The sequence below is a fragment of the Nothobranchius furzeri genome, chromosome 3 (assembly GCF_043380555.1).
Source record: "Nothobranchius furzeri strain GRZ-AD chromosome 3, NfurGRZ-RIMD1, whole genome shotgun sequence".
Classification (NCBI taxonomy): Eukaryota; Metazoa; Chordata; class Actinopteri; order Cyprinodontiformes; family Nothobranchiidae; genus Nothobranchius; species Nothobranchius furzeri.
This window is the reverse complement of record NC_091743.1, coordinates 52,656,059-52,677,863: the sequence shown is the minus strand read 5'-3', so window position 1 is coordinate 52,677,863 and position 21,805 is coordinate 52,656,059. Positions and strand designations below refer to the sequence as shown.

General features: G+C 45.2%; 1 protein-coding gene across 5 annotated transcripts in view; it reads left to right on the top strand.

The window, feature by feature from the left end:
- Positions 1–8,182: 8,182 nt before the first annotated feature.
- The window catches only part of kif21b (kinesin family member 21B), a 77,012-nt gene continuing 63,389 nt past the window's right edge, over positions 8,183–21,805 (top strand). For all 5 annotated transcript variants that reach the window (XM_015959530.3, XM_015959529.3, XM_015959527.3 and 2 more), the window contains exon 1: positions 8,183–8,410. In XM_015959530.3, the coding sequence (XP_015815016.3) occupies positions 8,370–8,410 (41 nt within the window). In that variant the 5' untranslated portion in view covers positions 8,183–8,369. The remainder of the gene's footprint in view (positions 8,411–21,805) is intronic.

Sequence of the window (21,805 nt, the reverse complement as noted above, 5' to 3'; positions counted from 1 at the left end):
TCTGTCTGGATCTATTTATTCTAGCTTCTGTCTTTTTAGGTTCCTCTCTCCGGCCAGAAAAGAGTCCAACACAGCAGCTCATTCACAAAGAATGAGGACATCACTGTGAAAAATATGATGAAAATGTAAAATAAAAAATTGTCACATCATTAAAGGTGCAATGATTCAAGTTGAACTGAAAGGTTTTTGTTTTTGCTTCTGTGGAGACATTTTAGATTGACCACAGGACCAAGGATGTAACAGAACCCAGAACTGGCCTTCAAACTAGTCATTTTTCTTCAATTTCTGCATGTTAGGGATGTCAGAATTCAGATGTTTTCAACTCTAACTTTATTTTAGTGAAAGCCGTCAGTTGGACTCAGACTCTTAAATATGTGTTTTCTTTTCCTTCTCCACTGGCACATGAGAAACTTTGACTGGCAATAAAAACATAAAAAATAGCATACAGAAATGTAAAATGCTCCTTCAAAAAAAGTAAAATGAACATTGATAAAAGCATTTGTTGTACTACTCAGTTCAAACCTCACAGGGTGCCTGGCCAGGTTGTAGTTTTCACTTTTAGAAACTCTGCAGGATACTGACTGTTTGCTGACAAATGCAGGAATGCAGAAGATTTCAGCTTAATCTCCAGAAAACGTCAGACAATATCTGTGCATCTTCAGACAATCATGCCTCCAACAATAAACCTCATTCTTCAGACTTATTACATCATTCAGCTCAGTAGATGATCAGACGTTCACCTCAGAAAAGTTATTTTGAAGGTAGCCTACACCTCGCTGCCCCGACCCAAGTCTTGATTCAATGGAAAATTTACATTTTAAAGTAGAACTGGGCAGTTTTGGCTTGCTTTTAGCACCCCCTAGTGTCCATTTGTAGAACCAAAAGCAAAATTTATCTCCTTGCTGTGTGTTTGTTTTTTAACACCTTCATCTAACAGCTGAAATGTTTTTGTAGCCTTCCTTGGTGTCTACAGGAGTCATTCATTATATCAACTGTGTTCATCATCTAAAACATGCAGGAAACGTGCTGGAGGCAGACTGCAGTGCCAGGTGAGTCAGTTCAGTTTGATCAAAACATCTCAATAGTGCAGCTGCCAGTCTGAAGTTGCAAGTGGAAGATTCTGGCCACAGGAGGCGATAGGGGTAGCCTGACCAGCCAGCCCCATGCTTCCTTATAGAAGCATTCTGTGAAGACAGAGGACGAGTCTGGCAGGCCAGGCCTGTCATTAACTCTGTAAAGGGTCATTTTAGCACATAAATTATACGCAGATGCATCCTGTGTATAGGTGGCTTCACTTACACACATCATACATATGTAGTTTAATTAAGATAAAACTTTTATGAGAAATGTAAAATATGCTGTGAGAGGTAAACTCTGATGGGTGATATGAGGGAAGACTTCAGGGAGTTCAGCACTGCCAGGAAGTAGCTGCAGCTCGCTCTATTTCACAGCACTGCAGCTGACACAGATAAATCTAAAATGCAGCTTTTCTGTTTCGCACATGCAGGAAACCCACTGTGTATCAAACATCCACTGATCCATGCCAATATCTCATATTATTACGAATATTCAGAAAAAGCAAAAGTGTATTTCAGCGACTCGACTTACCCGTGGTGTACCTTTTTCCTGTGTTGATGTGAAGTCTGTATCACTTCTTACACCAAATGGTGTGGATTAGCTTATGGAGCCTCAAAGCCAAATACTGAAAAACACAAGCAAGAGATTATAGAAACATCAAAGTGTTCAGATCAAGAAAGTGGGCAGGGTGTAGCTTCATCGTCCTTCTTTTCCTCATGTTGGGTTCTTTTCGGTGGAAAAGTAACATGATGCACACGTTACTGAACTTTAAAAGAGTTAAACCTATCCTGATAACGTTTTTATAATCAAAAACTGCAACTTCTCACATATCTTTTGCACTTTTACATTTAAAAATGATGCAGCTTCTAGAAACACTCACAGGAAAATTGCAGCCTGTTACATGTATGACTCATTTTCACCGTTTGGTGCCAGGGTACAATGGAAAAGCTCCAACAATTCAAATTCTGTGCCTTAATCTGTGTGTTTCAGAAAGAAGCGTGACGTCAAATTGACTGCTAACCTCACCGTGGCTGACAGAACCTGTGGGCGTCTGAACGCCCGGTTATGTTTTGATGCTTTTTACGGATTCAGGAGGCTGGTAATTTGACTAAAGATGGGGATTATATTGCAGTTTTGCAAATGCAATATTAGAATATCTTCAGGGTTTTATAAGCCACATGCAGCACTGTTATGAAATGAGCTTTTGGGACCATGACATTCTGGGGAGGAAAACAAGAGCAAAAAAATTCCCTAGTGTGGATCTGAAAACTGTTAGCATGCCCAAAGAGAGGGGGGGGGGGGGGGTCGTTTAGCATGTGTTTGCCTAATTATGTAAGAGTTAGTTCGATAAGGCCTAAAAGTTGGCTCTGTGTGTGTGTGTTGTCCCAGTTGCAGTGGCTGGGTCCTCGCAGCTCTAGGAGGATTTATCCTCATAACTGCATGTTAATCTTGTGTGGAATCCAGAACTGCTGCCTGTACGGCATGAGCACCTGGTCACACACACACACACACACACACACACACACACACACACACACACACACACACACACACACACACACACACACACACACACACACACACACACACACACACTGCATTCAACCATTTATTATTCATACAAATTATGCATTTTGTGACAGTCTCTAAACCAGACTGTAAACAAGTGATGACATCATTATCTGAAAGCACAGAGCAATTAAACAGCAAAGCCCTGGCTCTGCCTGGTGTGATGTTGTGAAATAGTTCACATATGTATGTTTGGGTCACACTTGTTGCACTGCAGACGTTGGTTAATTCTCAATCCCTTCTGCAGGAGGAAAATCATGGAGGATAAGGATTTGAAAAGACTTGAGTTCTTCATAATTGTAAAATATTTGCTGGCAGTGTAGTGAGGTGTGCATTCATTTCCACGAGGATTGTTCAAATCAACCTGACAGAAGCGTGAAGGAGGGATGCATCTAATGTTGCTGTTTGTTGCATTCAGGGTGGAAATAGACACCTTGTATTTATGAAAGAGAAAGGGAGAAAAGCTGGGGTGATGGTGGCAAAAGAAAATCATTTTTGTTTGACTCAACTTCCTCTTTTGAAGAAATGTGACTGTAGAGTGGAGGGAAGACGGTTGTGTGTCACTTCCCGTTTAAACCTGAGGAAACTCCATCTTGCAAATGTCTGAATAAGCTTCGACCTTTGACCCTGAGGTGTTCACACTGGTGGCCCCTCCTCTGCACTTCAGACGCCCCAGCAGCAACACAACAAACCTGCAGAACAGGCATCTTTCTGTGGGTTGTAAATCTTTCCTGTGGGTGTGTGAGTGGGTGGGGACTTAGGGTGTTTAACATGTAACTGATTGGTCTAAACCTTAAAAATAAAGGCGGGTCCTGTGATGTGATTGGCTTAAAGACTTGTCAGTTCAATGTGACAGTGCTGCTTTCACGAGCCTTGTGGATTTTTTTTTCCTTGTTGTAGAAGACTTGTTAAGACTGCCAGGTTCCAGTTCCCTCTTCTTGGACAGTTCCACCTTATCTTCTGAGTCCCTCCTGTGCTGTACTACACTTCTGCCCCACGGACAGCAGCCGGCTGCCCCTCCTTCCTAGCAGCCTCAAACCACCCCAGCTGTGACCTATTTGCTGATGACAGGAACCAGGATAAAAAGCTGCTGCTGCCAATGTTTCAGGGTCAACAGATCTGGTTTGTGTTTGTCCCCTTGAGCGTTTGATGGTGTGCCTTCAGAAAGAGACTACCTGAGAGTAATTGATAATAGAGATTGGTTCTGTTTTAGAAAGAAGTATGTTTAGTTTAGTTGATTTCAGCTGGGATTCAGGGAGTATGGAGACTTAAATTGATGGTTTTGTTTTGTAATTGTTTTTGTGTTGCAGTCACCTTTAGCAAATGGTTGTTTGGACTGTCTCCTTAAATTGGTTTTCCTGGTAATACATTTACTCAATGAAGAGCGCTTTTCAGTTATTCATCGCTCATCTTGTTGTTTACATGTTGGCAATTTATTAGATCTAAACCCTGTCATTGTAATAAAACACATTTTATTCATAACTTACAGCTCCATGCCAGTGTCTTATGTCAACCCCACCCCCCTCACAGTCACCATCTACAGAGGTTGTAACCAGAGCTGTGAATCGTGATAAAACGGTCTCTCAAAAATGACAGACCGTCAGATGTGTAGATCGTAAAACGGTCTAAAATTGTCATATCGCCCAGCCCTAGTTGTAACAGACGTCGTCGTCTTCCTCCGCTTATCCGGGTCCGGGTCGCGGGGGCAGCATCCCAACTAGGGAGCTCCAGGCCGTCCTCTCCCCGGCCTTGTCCACTAGCTCCTCCGGCAGGACCCCAAGGCGTTCCCGGACCAGATTGGAGATGTAACCTCTCCAACGTGTCCTGGGTCGACCCGGGGGCCTTCTGCAGGCAGGACATGCCCAAAACACCTCCCCGGGGAGGCGTCCAGGAGAAATCCTGACCAGATGCCCAAACCACCTCAACTGGCTCCTTTCGATCCGGAGGAGCAGCGGTTCTACTCCGAGTCCCTCCCGAATGTCCGAGCTCCTCACCCTATCTCTAAGGCTGAGCCCGGCCACCCTACGGAGGAAACTCATTTCGGCCGCTTGTATCCGCGATCTCGTTCTTTCGGTCATTACCCAAAGCTCATGACCATAGGTGAGGATTGGGACGTAGATCGACCGGTAAATCGAGAGCCTGGCTTTCTGGCTCAGCTCCCTCTTCCCCATGACAGATCGGCTCAGCGTCCGCATCACTGCAGATGCTGAACCAATCCGCCTGTCGATCTCCCGATCCCTCCTACCCTCACTCGTGAACAAGACCCCGAGATACTTAAACTCCTCCACTTGAGGTAGGACCTCTCCCCCGACCCGGAGGTGGCAAGCCACCCTTTTCCGGTCGAGAACCATGGTCTCAGATTTGGAGGTGCTGATCCTCATCCCAGCCGCTTCACATTCGGCCGCGAACCTACCCAGCAAGAGCTGAAGGTCAGAGCTGGATGAAGCTAGGAGGACCACATCATCCGCAAAAAGCAGAGACGAGATTCTCCTGCCACCAAACTCGACACACTCCACACCACGGCTGCGTCTAGAAATTCTGTCCATAAAAGTGATGAACAGAACCGGTGACAAAGGGCAGCCCTGGCGGAGTCCAACCCTCACTGGGAACAGGTCCGACTTACTACCGGCTATGCGGACCAAACTCACGCTCCTCTGGTAAAGGGACTAAATGGCCCTTAACAGAAAGCCACCCACCCCATACTCCTGGAGCGTCCCCCACAGGGTGCCCCTGGGGGCACGGTCATAAGCCTTCTCCAAATCCACAAAGCACATGTGGATTGGTTGGGCAAACTCCCATGCCCCCTCCATCACCCTTGCAAGGGTATAGAGCTGGTCCACAGTTCCACGGCCAGGACGAAAACCACATTGCTCCTCCTCTATCTGAGATTCAACTATCGATCGGACCCTCCTCTCCAGTACCTTGGAGTAGACCTTTCCAGGGAGGCTGAGGAGTGTGATCCCCCTATAGTTGGAACACACCCTCAGGTCACCCTTCTTAAAGATGGGGACCACCACCCCGGTCTGCCACTCCCTGGGAACTGCCCCCGATGACCACGCAATGTTGTAGAGACGTGTCAGCCATGACAGCCCTACAACATCCATAGCCTTGAGATACCCAGGACGAACCTCATCCGCCCCCGGGGCTCCGCCGCTGTGTAGTTGTTTGACTACCTCAGCAACTTCTGCCCCCGAGATCGGACAGTCCATCCCCAGGCCTCCCAGCTCTGGTTCCTCCTCGGAATGCGCATTGGTGGGATTGAGGAGCTCCTCAAAGTATTCCTTCCACCGTCCGACTATAGCCTCAGTTGACGTCAGCAGCTCCCCATCCCCACTGTAAACAGTGTGAGCGAGTTGCTGCCTTCCTCTCCTGAGGCGCCGGACAGTTTGCCAGAACCTCTTTGGAGCCGATCTTTCTCCATGGCCTCACCAAACTCCTCCCACGCCCGAGATTTTGCCTCGGCAACTGCCACTGCTGCACCCCGCTTGGCTATCCGGTACCTGTCTGCTGCCTCCGGAGACCCACTGACCAGCCACGCCCTGTAGGCCTCCTTCTTCAGCCTGACGGCTCCCCGAACCTCTGGTGTCCACCAGCGGGTACAGGGGTTGCCACCACGACTGGCACCGGCCACCTTACGACCACAGCTAGCAACAGCCGCCTCGACAATCGCAGAGTGGAACAAGGCCCACTCGGACTCAATGTCCCCCACTGCTCTCGGGACGTGGTCAAAGCTCTGCCGGAGGTGGGAGTTGAAGACCGTCTTGACAGGTTCTTCTGCCAGGCGTTCCCAGCAGACCCTCACTATGCGTTTGGGTCTGCCAGGTCTACGCGGCATGTTCCCTTGCCATCTGATCCAACTCACCACCAGGTGGTGATCAGTTGACAGCTCCGCCCCTCTCTTTACTCGGGTGTCCAAAACATACGGCCGCAATTCAGATGATACGACTACAAAATCTATCATCGACCTGTGACCTAGGCTGCCCTGGTACCAAGTGTACCGGTGGGCATCCTTATGTAACAGACTGTTTTGTAAAAACTTTGTTGTGTATTGTGAAATGTACATTTTCTCAACCAGTCTTAAACAATTGTACAAACTGTTTTTGCTTAATATTTTTCAACTAGTGAAGCATTTTCGATGTTATCAATTCTTCAAAGTTCTAATTTAGCCATTTTCTTCTGTAGCCTACATCAACATCTAAAAATGAAATTAATGGTATTGGAAAGATGTAGTAGATAGATACGTGTGTATCAACCCCAAATAAGAAAAAAAAGTTAATTATTACTTTAATTTTGATCAGAACTTGAAGCAACATTTATTTTCATCTGCATTTGTTAACCATTCAAACTAAAAAGGTTAAACAGTCCGTAGACATACTTAAAAAAATGTTTAAATGATAGGTTTTACACATGTTTTTAAATCGCATAACCAAGAAAAATACTTTAGCACACAGTAGTTTGGGAAAATTAGCAAATGTTGGATTTTTAAAACAGTGTTTCACAAAATTTGACAATTAGCCAAGTTTTATATAATTTGAAAATTTAAAAGTTGTTAGAGAAAAGAACCCAAGCCTGATGTTCACGAGAATTATGAGGTGCAATTTGTAAATTCAAACAGTCATAACCTAACAGCAATATTTTGGATTATCTAGCCTATCATAAGAGAAAAAAAGGGAGTTTATTTTCCAAAGTCGTATTTTCACTATGTTATTCATACATTTATAAATGTTAAAGAACCCAAACATTTAGTTGGCAAGCTAACTAATTAATTTGGAGTTAAATAATTATTTTCTAAACTAAATATTTAGGTTGATCCAAAATATTTAGTTTGTAAAAAAATAAATAATTGTAATTTACTAAATATTTCATTTGGAGCTAAATATTTACCTCATCATCCAAATTAAATATTCATTTTCCAAAATAAATATTTAGATCCCAGCTAAATATTTATTTTAGGGCAATACCTAAATATTGAATTTGCAAAGTAATTGTTTAGCTGAAAACAGATATTTAGCTGGGATATAAATATTTATTTTGGAAATTAAGTATTTCAATTAGAGCTAAATATTTAGTTTACAAACAAAATATTTAGCTCCAAATTAAATATTTAGCTTGCCAACTAAATATTTAGTTGTGAACTTTAACAATTATAAATGTATAAAAAACATGGTAAAAATCTGATTTTGAAAAATGCCCTCCCATTTATTTCTCTTATGATGTGCGGAACAACCCAAATGCTGTTTTTTAAAGTGTGACGCTTTGACTTTACAACTGGCACCCTATTCAAGCACAAAGACCTGGGATTTCCGACAGCTCCTGAAGGCAGCATCACCCCCTCCAGTCTGGTCTGCACGCGCTTAGCGCTCAGTCAGCGTCGCTCAGAGAAGCTCTGTGGTTGCTGGGGTTCGCACACACCATATGCCTCGCTCGCACGCATTCAAACAGGATGTAACGACTGAAACAGACCTCGGGAGGAAGACAAAAGAAAGAGCGCAACGGGCAGGCTAAAGTTTACGATGTGACAAGCAGCAATCAGAGAGAAATGACCGCTTCAGCAGGGGCCGCGGAGGAGAGGAACAAGACGGCAGGAGTCCGGATGAGGCACAACACCACCGGCACGTCCTGACGGCTGCTCCCGCTGCCCAGAGACACCCAAACCGCCGCTGCAGCGAACGGTTTCAGCACTGGAAACAGATCATAGAACCGAAACAACCTTGAGGTCGACCATGGCGAGCCAGGGAGACTGCTGTGTGAAGGTTGCTTTGAGGTAAGCCTCCAACGTCTGTCTGCTGGAAATCAGCCGTTCTTCGCAGACCACATTGTGTCTGTGCCTCCAGGCGATCAGTTAAAATCTCCCTGTAGCATCACTAAACTGATTTTATTATTGCTCATAACACTTCTTAATGCGCATTGCATGAGGGCGGAGGTAATATGATCCAGTGTTGTTTTACAACATATGGGCGGTGCTCTGCACTTTATTGATAAGGCGGTCTGTGCCATGCGATCTCCATGTGACTGATCCCAGGTCTGCTTAGAGCAGCAGGTCGCATTCAGGAGGGGAAGTGACAAGGACAGCTGCAGCCAGGTGCAGGGAGGAGAATGGGCGTTTCTCCTAGCCTTTGTATAAATATGCATATTCTCCTCATTCTACAGACAACTGAACTTCAGTTTTTAATGAATGAGTTCCATTTTGGGAAATAATTGATCTATTTTTATTCCTAAATGAAAAGAACACAAAGACATGCTCTCCTTCAGATCTGTGCCACCCTGCTCGTGTGTGTGTCTCGGAAATGCATCCAAAAGCTCTGCCAGCACAGCTGCTTTTGAATTGCTGTGCAGATATTAGCAGGTCTTTAGATGTGTGAGCTAAAAATAATTGCAATTCAAATACAGCATGTAAATCTGCCTTCATGTGCTGGCACCTGCCGGGTGTTTGCATCTCAAACTGGCATGCAGGAGATGAGTGAATTGGATTCTTAAGCAGCGACAGACTCTTTCTCAATTCAGCCTAAGGACTTAACTAGTTTGTCTTTTGAGGATATGTTGGCATATATTTGTAGTTTTTAGAGCATTTGGAAGAAATTATACATGGGTTGATTCTACAAATTTGAACCAACTTGAACATTTTGAAACCTTAAGACATCTTTGACGTTCATTGATTGAAGCAGGCAGGGTGAGGGGATGAGAATGGGGGTTGATCCTGTAGTTGAGACCTAAAACTGGTGGCTCCATGTCCCCAGGGGACGTTTCAGTATTTAGTGAGTGACTCTCCTTTGTGCTTGTTCACACTGCTAACTGAAACAGGAAGTTGAGTAGGCGTTGCTGTCAGAAAAAGGTGAAAAGAGACACTGTGGCAAACAATTTAGACAGTTATTTGATATCCGATTCCTTGGTACAGACCATCACTTTTCTAAACTATTGCTACTTCTCTGCTTGACATATAGTGAAACACACTTGAATAATGAGTTTTGTTACCAACTAAATGGTAAATGGCCTCTTATTTGTATAGTGGGAGAGTTTAAAATAAACCAAAAAACCAACTAATCTTTTTAATGACCTCATTAGACTAAACTAATATTTCCCTGTGCCTAGTTAACCAGTGAGCTTAAAAAACTTTAGTAGTCAACATGAATGTAAACCAGTAACACCCCAAATTCTCACTAGTTGATTAGTTAGAGCCACTTTGATGTTACTAGTTGACTGTGATGTTTTTGGCCCAAAATATTCACCAGTGAGGTTGGTTCTGACAGTACTACTTAACTAATTGGGCCACATGTTAAGCAGTGGGTCTAAAGTGATTAGTAGTAAACCAGGAAGGCCAACATTAATACTGTATTTGGAAACAAAAGTGTTACCAAATGTTTCAAGCAGTGGAGAAAAGTCGCAAATGGGAAGAAAATGACTTTTGATGACAGATTTTACACAAATGATTAAAAACTGGCCGTATTGTATATAGCTACGGTTACAGCTGCATCAGTGATGTTTTTTGGATCACACCCCGTTACCATTAAAAGACATAACAACATACAAGAAGGTAGGCATTTGGGAAAATATTGATACATGGAAATATTGCAATATTCCATAAAATATAATGAACCCATATTTAAAAGCTGTGTATCCATTTTTTCATTGAGCGTTTACATGCAAACGTTTACTGTCTTTTTTCTGTGCGGTGTAATTCAAACTCCGACTGCTAGGTGGCAGCAGTTTTCACCATCTTCATTCTGATGGAACAACATGATCTCACGATAACACCGGATGTGTCTAGCCCCGACTTCACACCGGAGGCATCGGTGGCACGGAATGGCAGCGGAACGGTTCAGTTCAGTTATTTATACATTATGAGAAGACCAAGGTGCTGAACACAACCACAAAGCACACAATAAGAACAACTATAGTGTTGTGGATCATTAAAAGAAAGCTAAAAAAAATATAAACAATCATGAAAATATTGAGAGAACGTTCAATTGAAAACATGTGAAACGAGATGAAAAACAAGAAAAAATCAAGGCAGTGTTGTGATCTCAAATGCAGAAATGCCATCACATAAAAATTGGTCTACTTGGTTCATTCGCTGCGTACCAGTACACACACACCGGGAGAATCTCCGCCGCAGAGCTGCTTTCCTACCGTGCTCCTCGCTAGATCACAAAATCCCTCAAGACTTCAAAGGTTTGTTTATGCCTCTGGTTTTCATTTAGTGGGGGCGCCCGCTGATCACCGGTGGATTGATCCTAAAAAGGGTTTGATCCAAAAAATCACCCGAGGTTTCACACTGAAACCATATGTGATTTTTTGTCTAGCCCTTTGTTAAATGTGGAAATTGCCGTGTCCCAGAAGCTGCTTACTGCAAAAATACAAACCCGATCCTATGTCTAGCCCTGGCGGCACGATGAGCTGCTACTGGGACGCGCATGAACATTTCCGTGTCGCGGCTGGTGTGAATCACCCCCCCGGACTAGAACGGATCCTATTTGATGCTGTGCCGCTGATGCTTCCAGTGTGAAGCGATTAGAAGTGTTTGGCCTGAGTTTTAAAATTAAATTCAGTTTTAAAGGGGCATTATGGAAGTTTGACAGCCAAAACATGTATAGAAATAATACATTTCTTCTTCATACATTCTCCTGCAATGCCCTGGTCCTGTAGAATGAGCCCTGGCATTTTTACTGTGATTGCCTGTTTTTCTGTAAAAGCACAGAAAAAGAGAGCTGCTCGGGTCGAGCAGGCTGCTTCATGCGCGTTCACGCTCAGGCATAGCCCGTACCATTTGCTATCAGTAGCTTTAGCAGCAGAGAGTGAGGTAGTGCCAACTCAGCGACTTTGTCGCTGTTCCTAACGCCTAGTGATGAACCTAGCTACATTTCTGAGGACCCTTAGCTACTTTCTTCTAGATATTTCCTGGAAATTAGCAACAAAATAGCCATTTTTGCTCCGAACCGTTCTTTGAACATTGTTTCAGCTGTCATCAAAGATATAAAACTTACAGATATTCAAGATGTCATTGGTGCTATAGCTCACCTAGTAAGACGTTGGACTCTCGTGCAGAAGACCCGGGTTTGATTCTGGATGTGAACATAGTTTATTTAGAGTTTATTTTTTACATTATTGGTATATTTTTTTACAGTAAGATGCCCAAATTTTTGTTTGAGACTTGCCGAACAGCATTGAATTCACAGATAAAAAGATGTGGGTTCAACTTTCATTTTGGAACAAATTTTCAAGCAAGGGAAGGGAATGATCTGAGCATGCAGGACCGACCCATCTTAAACCTTTGTCGGCTGTGCTGAAGAGAAAGGTACAGAACCAAATTATTTAATTAATTAGCTGCGCATTCTCCTGTCCTCTGTCCTCCGGGCACACACACGCACACGCACACGCACGCACACACACACACACACACACACACACACACACACACACACACACACACACACACACACACACACACACACACACACACACACACACACACACACACACACACACACACACACACACACACACAGACAGAACTGTCTCAGCTGTTATTTTCGTTAAGGAGTGTGCACGTATATCATGTGCGCCTCGTGCACAAGCCTACTATTGAAGCTGCCGTTACGCCTTTGGCCTGAGGGGGCAATCGCGAGCATAAAAATTCAAAACTCCGTAAAGTCCCTTTAAAAATTGCAAATGCCGTCTGGCTCTTAATGTCACAATATATCGTTTTGTCTCTCTTGTGTTGCGATATATATCTTATCACCAGATTCTTGCTAATACTCACCCCTGCAGGAAGATACTGAGGAAATTAAAACCAAAACAAATGAGTAAAAGGGCCCCCTACTGGCTAAGTTCAGTATGTGTTCTAAGCCACGCCCCCTTAAAATAAACAAATGGGGCTTTTTTTGTGACGAAAAAAGAGCTTAAGATTATTTTTTCCTGATAATTGTACCCTACCCGTGCGTCTCTGTATTTGTTTTGTTGTTGATCAACAAAATTCCAAAAAGGGTAAATTTGGCTTAACTCTTTATAATCTGTATAATTAAAGCAGTTTAATTAGTGTGATTTTCAACAAAGTTTTCGTAATTACGTGACACGGCCCCTGCGTAAATCTTGCTCTGCTCCTTTTCATCGTGTCTGACCTATATTTACATCCCTTGTGAGTGCCACAGAAGTGTCTGCATTTTACAGGAAATGGGAAACAGGCAAATAAACACATGGAGAGGGATAACTTCCTGTCGCGTAAGCAGCAGTCTTCCCCCTGAACAACCGTCTCAGCTTCTTTCCCTTTTCCCAGAAAAAGTCGCCCCTCTAACAAGACGAGATGGTGTTAAATTGTTCCCATGTTGTGTTGCCCACAGGCAGAATACGCACACCATAATACTTTGAGCCTGTGCATGTGTGAGTGTGCATTAGGAGGCCATCTAGGTTGAACCAGCATGTTGACTAAAGTCTCCACTGTCTGCTCTGCCTATACCATAGGCCTATACCCAGTGACATGGCCTACAATCCTGCATTCAGACTTGACCGCCTGAGGAATGAATTTAACTCTCTCTCTCTTTCTCTCTCTCTCTCTGTGTGTGTGTAATGCAGTCAATTCTGACATGACCACACGCATATAACGTAGCTCCCCGCTAAGTGGTTGTTGTGAAATTGCTCTCAGCCTGGCTTTTGCATCTTTATAAATCTGCATTCATTTGCAACAATCAGCTTAGCTTCATGCAAACAGCCTAAAAGCAAAAAGAAGATTCATTTAACCCCCCAAAACACACACACACGTCCACCCGCCTGCTCTTCATGCTGTTGTGGGTTGCGAGGATTAAAGTAATCAGGCAAGATAAAACTACAGAAATCTTGCAAACGGAGGTTAAAGTGTTACAGTGTTCTTTGACAGCCCACAGGTGAATGGCTGGGTTATGTGACGCACATCGTTTTTGCTAAGAGGCAACAGGAGCTCAGCTGATGGAGTGGATGATCCGTCTGCACTGAACCAGCTTGGTCAGACACAACTGTTTAACAATTCTAATATTTTCCTCCAAAATAAGAGCCTCTCACAACTGCAGAGGAGGCGCCTCACAGCTGATGCACAAAGGTTTTAAATGGGAGAGAGGAAGGTGGTGTTTTGTTGTTGGACGGGAGGCTGCCCGTCTAGCCTGCTTCCTGTGTGCGTTAATAGTTCGCCACTGAGACTGTGTCTGGGTTAAATGCCTCCCATGGGTTGGAGTGCTTGTGGTGTGTGTGTGTGTGTGGGGAGGGGGTGTTAAGTTACTATCGAAATGGTCCGGTGGGAAAAATGTTAGGGTATCTTAGAGCACTTTACAGGTTACAGGGCTGTGCTGTGTCAGCGTAATCTCAGGCATTCCTACTCTTAGTCTTGAACCCCCTCACTCCATCTCCCAGCTCATTTCATATTCTCAGTGACAGGTTGGGAAGGTAATTATAAAACTTTCTAATCACTGTTTTTGACTCGAGGGAAGGGAAGGGGAGTAGGAAGCGATGCAGAGCACGCCCGTGTTGGCCTCCCGCAGCTGTGCATCACTTCCCTCTCGCCCTGGTGGTGGTCATGTTTTTATTCAGTTTTTTTTGCAGACCAGTTTTGTTTGACGCTGGCACTCTCGATCGGTGCATGCACTACACACTTGGCTGTTTGGTCTTTTCTCGTTATCACATGTGATGTTTAGCAAAGCATCTTTAATGGTCAACAGTCCTGTGTGAATGTGGCAGGAGTGCTAAAGAAGCTTCAAGCATGTGTTATTGAGTTTTGGAGGTTATACGAGTTGCATATAAAATATGAACATGATTAAGGAATTTTAAGACAGTTACTGTCTTGGTAATTAGTTTTTCTGTTTTGCTGGTGTTAGGAGGGTGTATAAGTAGATTGTGGCTGATTAAAGGCGTGTTAAAGGTCAGCAGAACAAGCTCGATGTCGACATTTCTGAGCTGTACTTCGTGTTTATTTCCACATCACAACACGTGTGATGCTAGGTTTTTAATCTGTTTCTTTACAGCTCATGTGTCTGATTGATCCAGGTATTTGAGTTATGTGAGCGGTCTTCTGATGAACTTCTCCTGACTCAGTGCATTTGTGCTCCCTTAGCTAGTGCGGCTTTTTCAGAATGACTTCCTGTAAGGCTTCTGCTGAACCATACACACTTCCTGTTCACTTCCTGCTTCGTGAGCTGTTGACATAATTCAGTTGGGGCCAAAACGTTTGTAAAGTGGAGGGGCTTGTATTGGTGTGCTACTCTGACAGCGGTCTGCCTGTTCTGAACTCAAATGGAGTGACTCACCCTCTAAGTGTGTCAAGCATCTTCTCTTATCGCAGCACTCAGTTTTTTAAACTTCCCTTTAACTGCTTTCCTTTAAATCTGTCTCGCTGTCACTTGCCTGCACTGGGAGTGAAATAATGCGTGAAAGTGTGACCAAAACACTGGAATGTGACCAGTTTATTTTCATCCCTCTACCTCCCACTTCACCCGATTGCAGCAGACACACACAGAAAGATGTGTTTTTATTTAAATTCAGTGATGTGAATTCATTGAGGAATGAATGGAGCTTCAGTCTTTGAATGTTACTGTTATCAGTCTCATCATATGTCAGCTGGCCATCCAAACACTCCTAATTATCATCATCCAAGCAGCTCGGACACAAGGACCCTTCTTTGAGCAGAGAATACTGGGATGTTTTGTGGTCTTGTGTATTTTCATAAATCCTATACATGTGTTTATATTGTTGTGGTCATTTAGAAGAGGCTCTGTTTGTTTCTGTGGAGGGGGAAGGGGCTTAGCAGAAGCCCTTTAAACAGAGCACCTCTTGGGTGAGCGTAGACAGAGGATGCAGTGTGTCACTGCAGGTCTTTGTGCAATCTGCTGAGCTTGCACACATGCAGATAAGCCTAAGGAGCAATAATGAAGAAGTGATGGTTATAGCGTCTGAGTTGAAGACCATTAAGAAAGAAGGCAGACATGTGGAGTCCATTTTAGTTTTTGTCTTTGTTTTGTCAAATGCTTCCTTCAATTCACCCCAGCAAATACAAAGAAAATCAAAGAGGCGGAGAGACGAAGGAGGGTGGAGGGTAGACGGGGAGTGAGGGGAAAATGAGCAAGAGTCTTGTTTGTTGTCAAAAGGGCTACTGTAGTGTGTGATGATACAAACTGCACATGTGTGTGTCTGAGCGAATGAATAATTTGGGCGCATAGCTGCACGTGTTTGCTGTTTTCCCGTAGAGAGAAGAGGTGGAGAGACGGAGGCTCTCAGGTGTTGTCTAGACTGTAAAGGCTTGATTTACTTCCCTGTTTTTGTGACGGCAGTTCTCTTTAAATGGTGTCCAGTCTTATTATCTTCTGCTTTTTCAGCCCGTAAGCTGGGAATAAAGAAAATATAAACTCCAGAGTGCCGGTACAAGAATCGTATTAATTTATTCTTGAATGTAAAACACACTCCCAGTTTTTGTTGTTCTCTGTCTGCTCATTTGATATAAAGGGATGTGTGTGTGTGGCCAGCTGGCCTATAATCACCTCCAACATTAAGTAGCTTAATCATGACTTGTGTGTGTGTGTGTGTGTGTGTGTGTGTGTGTGTGTGTGTGTGCGATTAGAGAAGTGTCAGCAGAGCAACAGGCTTTAAAACAGCTGAAATGATCATGTAACACGTTGTAAACATTTTAGTTAAAAATCTGATTAGACTAAACAAATGTAAGAACAGGACTGTAACCATTTTACTAGTATTATCTCTTAGGTTGTGTAGCAGAGCTCTGTTGGCATCATATGAATGGGACATCATCAGGCTGTAAAAGTGTCGTCTTCAAAAGTAGCTATGGGAAAATGAATTTAGTATATAACTGAGTTGACTGGGTCGAGATGACATTTGTTTAATTTTTCACATTTATATTTGACCCAGAAATGTCCCTTTTGTTAGTGGCTAAAGACTTTTTCCACCTAGGAACTTGTTTATGGATCCAGTAAGGTTATCATAATTGGTGTGCTAAGAACTGTGTGGCTGTTAAAATTATAGCGAGGTTGTGTGATTATCTCTACCTCTCTCGACTCCAACCCGGCCCGTCATCGTAGCTTTGCTCCAGTTTCTTTGCCTGAGTTAACCAAACTAGTTAACTTTATGAAGACCTCTGCATGCCCCCTCAACATCTTACCCTCATCTTTGTTTAAAAGTGCTTTTCAGTCATCTCAAGGCACTTCACAAAGTAAACACTCCAATACAGTTCAGTTCATTAAGCCGGTTAGTAAAAAGTTTCCTATATAATGACAGTATTTTTAAACAACTCTTCTTATAAGCTCTTATAGGGTCTCTAATGACCTTCTGACTCACAGTGATGCAGGGGACTGTTCTGTTCTGGTTCTGCTGGACCTGACTGCAGCCTTTGACGACTTTGTTGACCATCACCTGCTACTGGAGAGGCTGAGAGACAGGGTAGGCCTATCAGGATCTGCTCTGGGGTGGTTCTCTTCTTATGTGTCTCAGTATTACTTCTCTGTGGCCATCTCCAAATTTCGGTCCTCCACCACCTCCCTCACCCATGGTGTCCTGCAAGGTTTCGTGCAGGGGCCTCTACTCTTCCTCATTTATCTGCTTCCTCTTCAGCACATTTTGATCTCTTTTAAAGGAATCTCCTACCATCTTTATGCAGATGGCATCCAACTGTACACTGTCTTTAAGCCCCATGAGATGTCTAAGCTGCGGCAGTTACACACCTGCTTAGGCTCTATTAAAGGGATACTGAGCAGTTTTGCTTGCTTTTAGCACCCCCTAGTATCCGAAGAGAAACCAAAACCTGTGCGTTCATTATTTTAACATCTTAAATTAACAACTGAAACATCTCCCAGTGTTCCTAAGTGTCTACAGGAGTGATTCATCACTAAATTAAACAAATCAGCTGTGTTCATGAACTAAAACATGCAGGAAACATGCTGAAGCCAGACAGCAGCGCAAGGTAGGTCTGCAAACATTTTCTAAGTCCCAACAAAGCAAACCTGCAACTGTGGAGTTGCAAGTGCAATATTCTGGCCACAGCGGGTGATTGAGGCTGGTTGGGCTTTCATTAACCCTGTAAAGGGTCATTTTAGCACATACTGGCTCAAGAAAATGATTTAAAAATATGAGAAAGTTGCAAAATATTCCTTTCATTTCCTGGATGACTGAGAACTTTCTAAAGTTGAATGAAGATGAGACTGAGATCCTTAGTCCAAAGTCAGAGACCCTCTCGGTCAGTTTTTTCTCACACCAGACCCTCCGTCAGAAATCTTGGCGTGACCTTTGACCCAGCTCTCACCCTGGATTCTCATGTCAGTTCTCTTGTTCACTTTTCCTTCTTCCATCTCAGGAACATTGCTAAGCTGAGTCCCATTCTGTCCCACTCTGAACTTGAGACAGTTCTCCACACCTTCATCTCCTCACGCTTAGACTACTGTAACTCTCTTTTCACGTGTCTGAGCAGAACCTCCCTGAACCGCCTGCAGGTGGTTCAGAATGCCTGTGCTCGGCTTTTGACCAAGTCCTCCAAACACACCCACATCACCCCGCTTCTCCTCCAGCTTCATTGGTTGCCAGTCAACTTCAGGGTTCATTTCAAGATCCTGGTTCTGGTCTATAGGACCTTACATGGACAAGCACCATCTTACATTGGTGATCTTAGTCCCTGCACCCCCAGCAGGTCCCTGAGGTCCAGTGATCAAAGCCTACTGGTTGTGCAGCGCACCAGGCTAAAGACCAAAGGTGACAGATAATTTGCTGCTGTGGCCCCCAGACTCTGGAACTCTCTCCCCCTGAGCCTGAGATCAGTGGACTCAGTGGACTCCTTTAAAAAGCAGCTGAAGACTCACTTGTTCAAGCTGGCTGTTGTATGACCTTCATCATCCCCTCTCTCTTTATTCTGCTCTTTCTACTAACTCCACCTTTCCCGGGATCCACTGATTTCCTGCTTTCCTATTCATTTTCTCTTAGCCTTTCCTTAAATTTTTTTATCAAACTTTTTTTTCTCATTCTAACCAAATCTTTTAATCATTTAATAAAAATCTTTTTTATATTTAAGATTTTTTGTTCTTGTGCAGCGCCTCGTGATTTTTCTCTTGAGAAGTGCTATATGAAAGGTTGTTTTCTTTCTTCTTTTTTGTGTCAGTATAAATGTTGCAAATAAGAAGACACAAATAAACAGTTTTAAAATTGCTCAAATATTCTTAGTTGCAAAGCTTTGAAATCACTTAATTCCAGCAGTAAAATAAGAGCTCTTGTGTTTTGTTTTATTTCACTTTTATGTGAGCTAAAAATGATCATTTCTGTTATTACGTTATTACATGAAACTTTAGGTTACTATCGTAACCCCGGTTCTCTGAGTAACATGAGTGAGATGTCTCACTATGGGATACGCCCCTCCGCGGATTCCTCAGAAGCACTTATCTCAATACGCCAATCCTGATTGGCCAGTGACCGTGACGTACGCGTCCCCCTGCTACTATAAGTAGCAAGCGTCCCCACGCACGCACTATTCAAGATAAACACCTCTTCTCGCTTCGCCCAGCAAGAAGGGTTGTCTGGTGAGACATCTCACTCATGTTACTCAGAGAACCGGGGTTACGATAGTAACCTAAAGTTCTCTTTCTTAACATTCGTTTCGATGTCTCACTATGGGATATGGAGACTCCCGTATTGCCAGACAGCTTATCCAGCGATCACCAACCTACAGGGATACGTCTTGGCCCGCCAAAGACCCCACACTCAGAATCGTGTGAGTCATTGCAGGGACCGAAACATCAAGCTTATAGAAGCGTGCAAATGCAAGTGGAGAAGCCCAACTTGCTGCAGCACAAATCTCCTGGATTGACAGCCCCCGAAAAAGGGCCCAAGAAGCAGACAGGCCCCTAGTAGAATGGGCCCTGAGCCCAACAGGTGCCTGAATGCCCTGACAGGAGTAAGCCATAGAAATAGCCTCCACAATCCAGTGGGAAAGCCGCTGCTTTGTGACGGGTTTCCCCTTACGAGGCCCACCCCATGACACAAAAAGCTGGTCCCCCCTGCGAAGGTTCTCCGTCCGATTCATATACTCCTTGAGCGCGCGAATCGGACACAGCTTGTGCCACCGCTCCTCCTCAGGAGAGGAGAAGGGTGGTGGGTAGAAAGCTGTGAGGATAATAGGAGAAAAGGAGCCCACCACCTTAGGCACAAAGGCAGGGTTGGGCTTCAAGGACACCTTCATGTCACCTGGTGCAAACTGGGTGCAGGATGGGTGCACAGAGAGAGCCTGTAAGTCATTAACTCGCTTTGCAGATACCAAAGCCAGGAGTAGCACCACCTTAAGAGACAGGATCTTAAGGTCCAGGCCGTCCATAGGTTCAAATGGAGGCCCGGAGAGGGCCGACAGCACCAAGGACAGATCCCATGAGGGCACCAGGGGTCGGGACACAGGGAGAAGCCTGCGCGCGCCCCTCATGAAGCTACACACCAGGGGGTGTTGACCTGCCGATTTCCTCCCAAAACCCAAGTGTCGGGCGGAAATGGCTGCTAGGTACACTTTAATGGTGGAGAAAGCCTTCTTCCCATCCAACAAGTCTTGCAGGAAAGACAGAATGACGTTCACCGGGCATTGGAAGGGTGAGACCTCCATGCCCTGACACCAGGCTTCAAACACCCTCCATTTACAGTCATATAGGGACCTAGTGGAGGGGGCCCTAGCATTCTGAATGGTTCGAATGACTGCCTGGGGCAGCTCTGCTGACACTAGCCCACACCCCTCAGGGGCCAGGCCCACAGGGCCAGCCGTTCTGGATGAGGGTGGAAGATCGAGCCTCCCGCTTGGGACACCAGGTCCCTGCGAAGCGGCAGTTTCCAAGGTTGGCCCTCCAGGAGCTGGAAAATGTCCGCCACCCAATGCATGGCTGGCCAGTATGGGGCCACCAGAATGAGAGTGTGGCGCTGGGTTCGTACCCTCAGCAAGGTGGGTGGTATCAGGGCCACTGGGGGAAAAGCGTAAAGCAGTCCCCGTGGCCAGTCGTGCGCCAGCGCGTCCACGCCGAGTGGAGCGTCTCGGTCGCGCAGGGAGAAGAACAGAGGACACTGAGCATTCTCCTTGGAGGCAAAAAGATCCACTACGGCTGTGCCGAACCGGATCCAAATCTGTTCCAACACTGCTGGATGCAGGCTCCAATCCCCATACAGGGGTGTCCCTCTGGACAACAGATCCGCCCCCCGATTCAGAACACCTGGGACGTGGGTGGCTCTGATTGAGAGGAGATGCCTGCTGCACCATAGGATCAGTCTGCGTGCCAGCGTGTGTAACCGCACGGAGCGCAGCCCCCCCTGGCGGTTTATATAAGCCACAGTCGTGGTGTTGTCTGTTCTCACTAGGACATGATGGCCGGAGAGAAAAGGCAGGAAGCGCTTCAGGGCCAGAAAGACCGCGAGGAGTTCCAGATAATTTATGTGTGTCCCCCAGAGCTCTCTGCTCCACACACCCCTGACAGAGCGACCCTCCAGGAGCCCCCCCCCCCCCTACCTGACAGGCTCGCATCTGTCGTGACCACTTTCCTCACGAGAACCAACCCCAAAGGCACCCCCTGTGCCAAGAGGGAGGGGTGACGCCAACAGCGGAGCGCCGCGACGCACGCTGCAGAGACCGTCACCCTGCGCGCTCTGTGGCGCACTGGAGAGAGACCCAGAGAAGCCACCAAGCGTTGAAAATCTCTCATGTGTAGACGGCCGAGTGGTACCACTGAAATAGCCGACGCCATGAGACCCAAAAGCCTGAGGCATAACGCAAACGGCACCGAACTGTGTAGGCGGAAGCGCGCCAGGCAGAGCGAGAGCGCGTTCACGCGCGGTGTCGAGAGACGGGCCGTGAACGCCCCTGAGTCCAGATTCAGACCTAGAAAGGTTATTTTCTGGGAGGGGAGTAAAGCGCTTTTCTGCCAATTTATTCTGAAACCCAGACCACACAAGTGATGGATCACAACGAGCGTGTTTGACGCTGCCTCCTCTCTGGACCGTGCCAGCAGGAGCCAGTCGTCTAAATACGTGGCCAGCCGAATGCCCCTCCCTCTCAGAGGGGCGATCGCCGCCTCCGTACACCTGACAAACACCCTCGGGCTCAGAGAGAGGCCGAATGGGAGCACGGTGTATTCATAACACACTCCCTGAAAGGCAAACCTCAGAAATTTCCTGTGTGGAGGGTACACGGGAA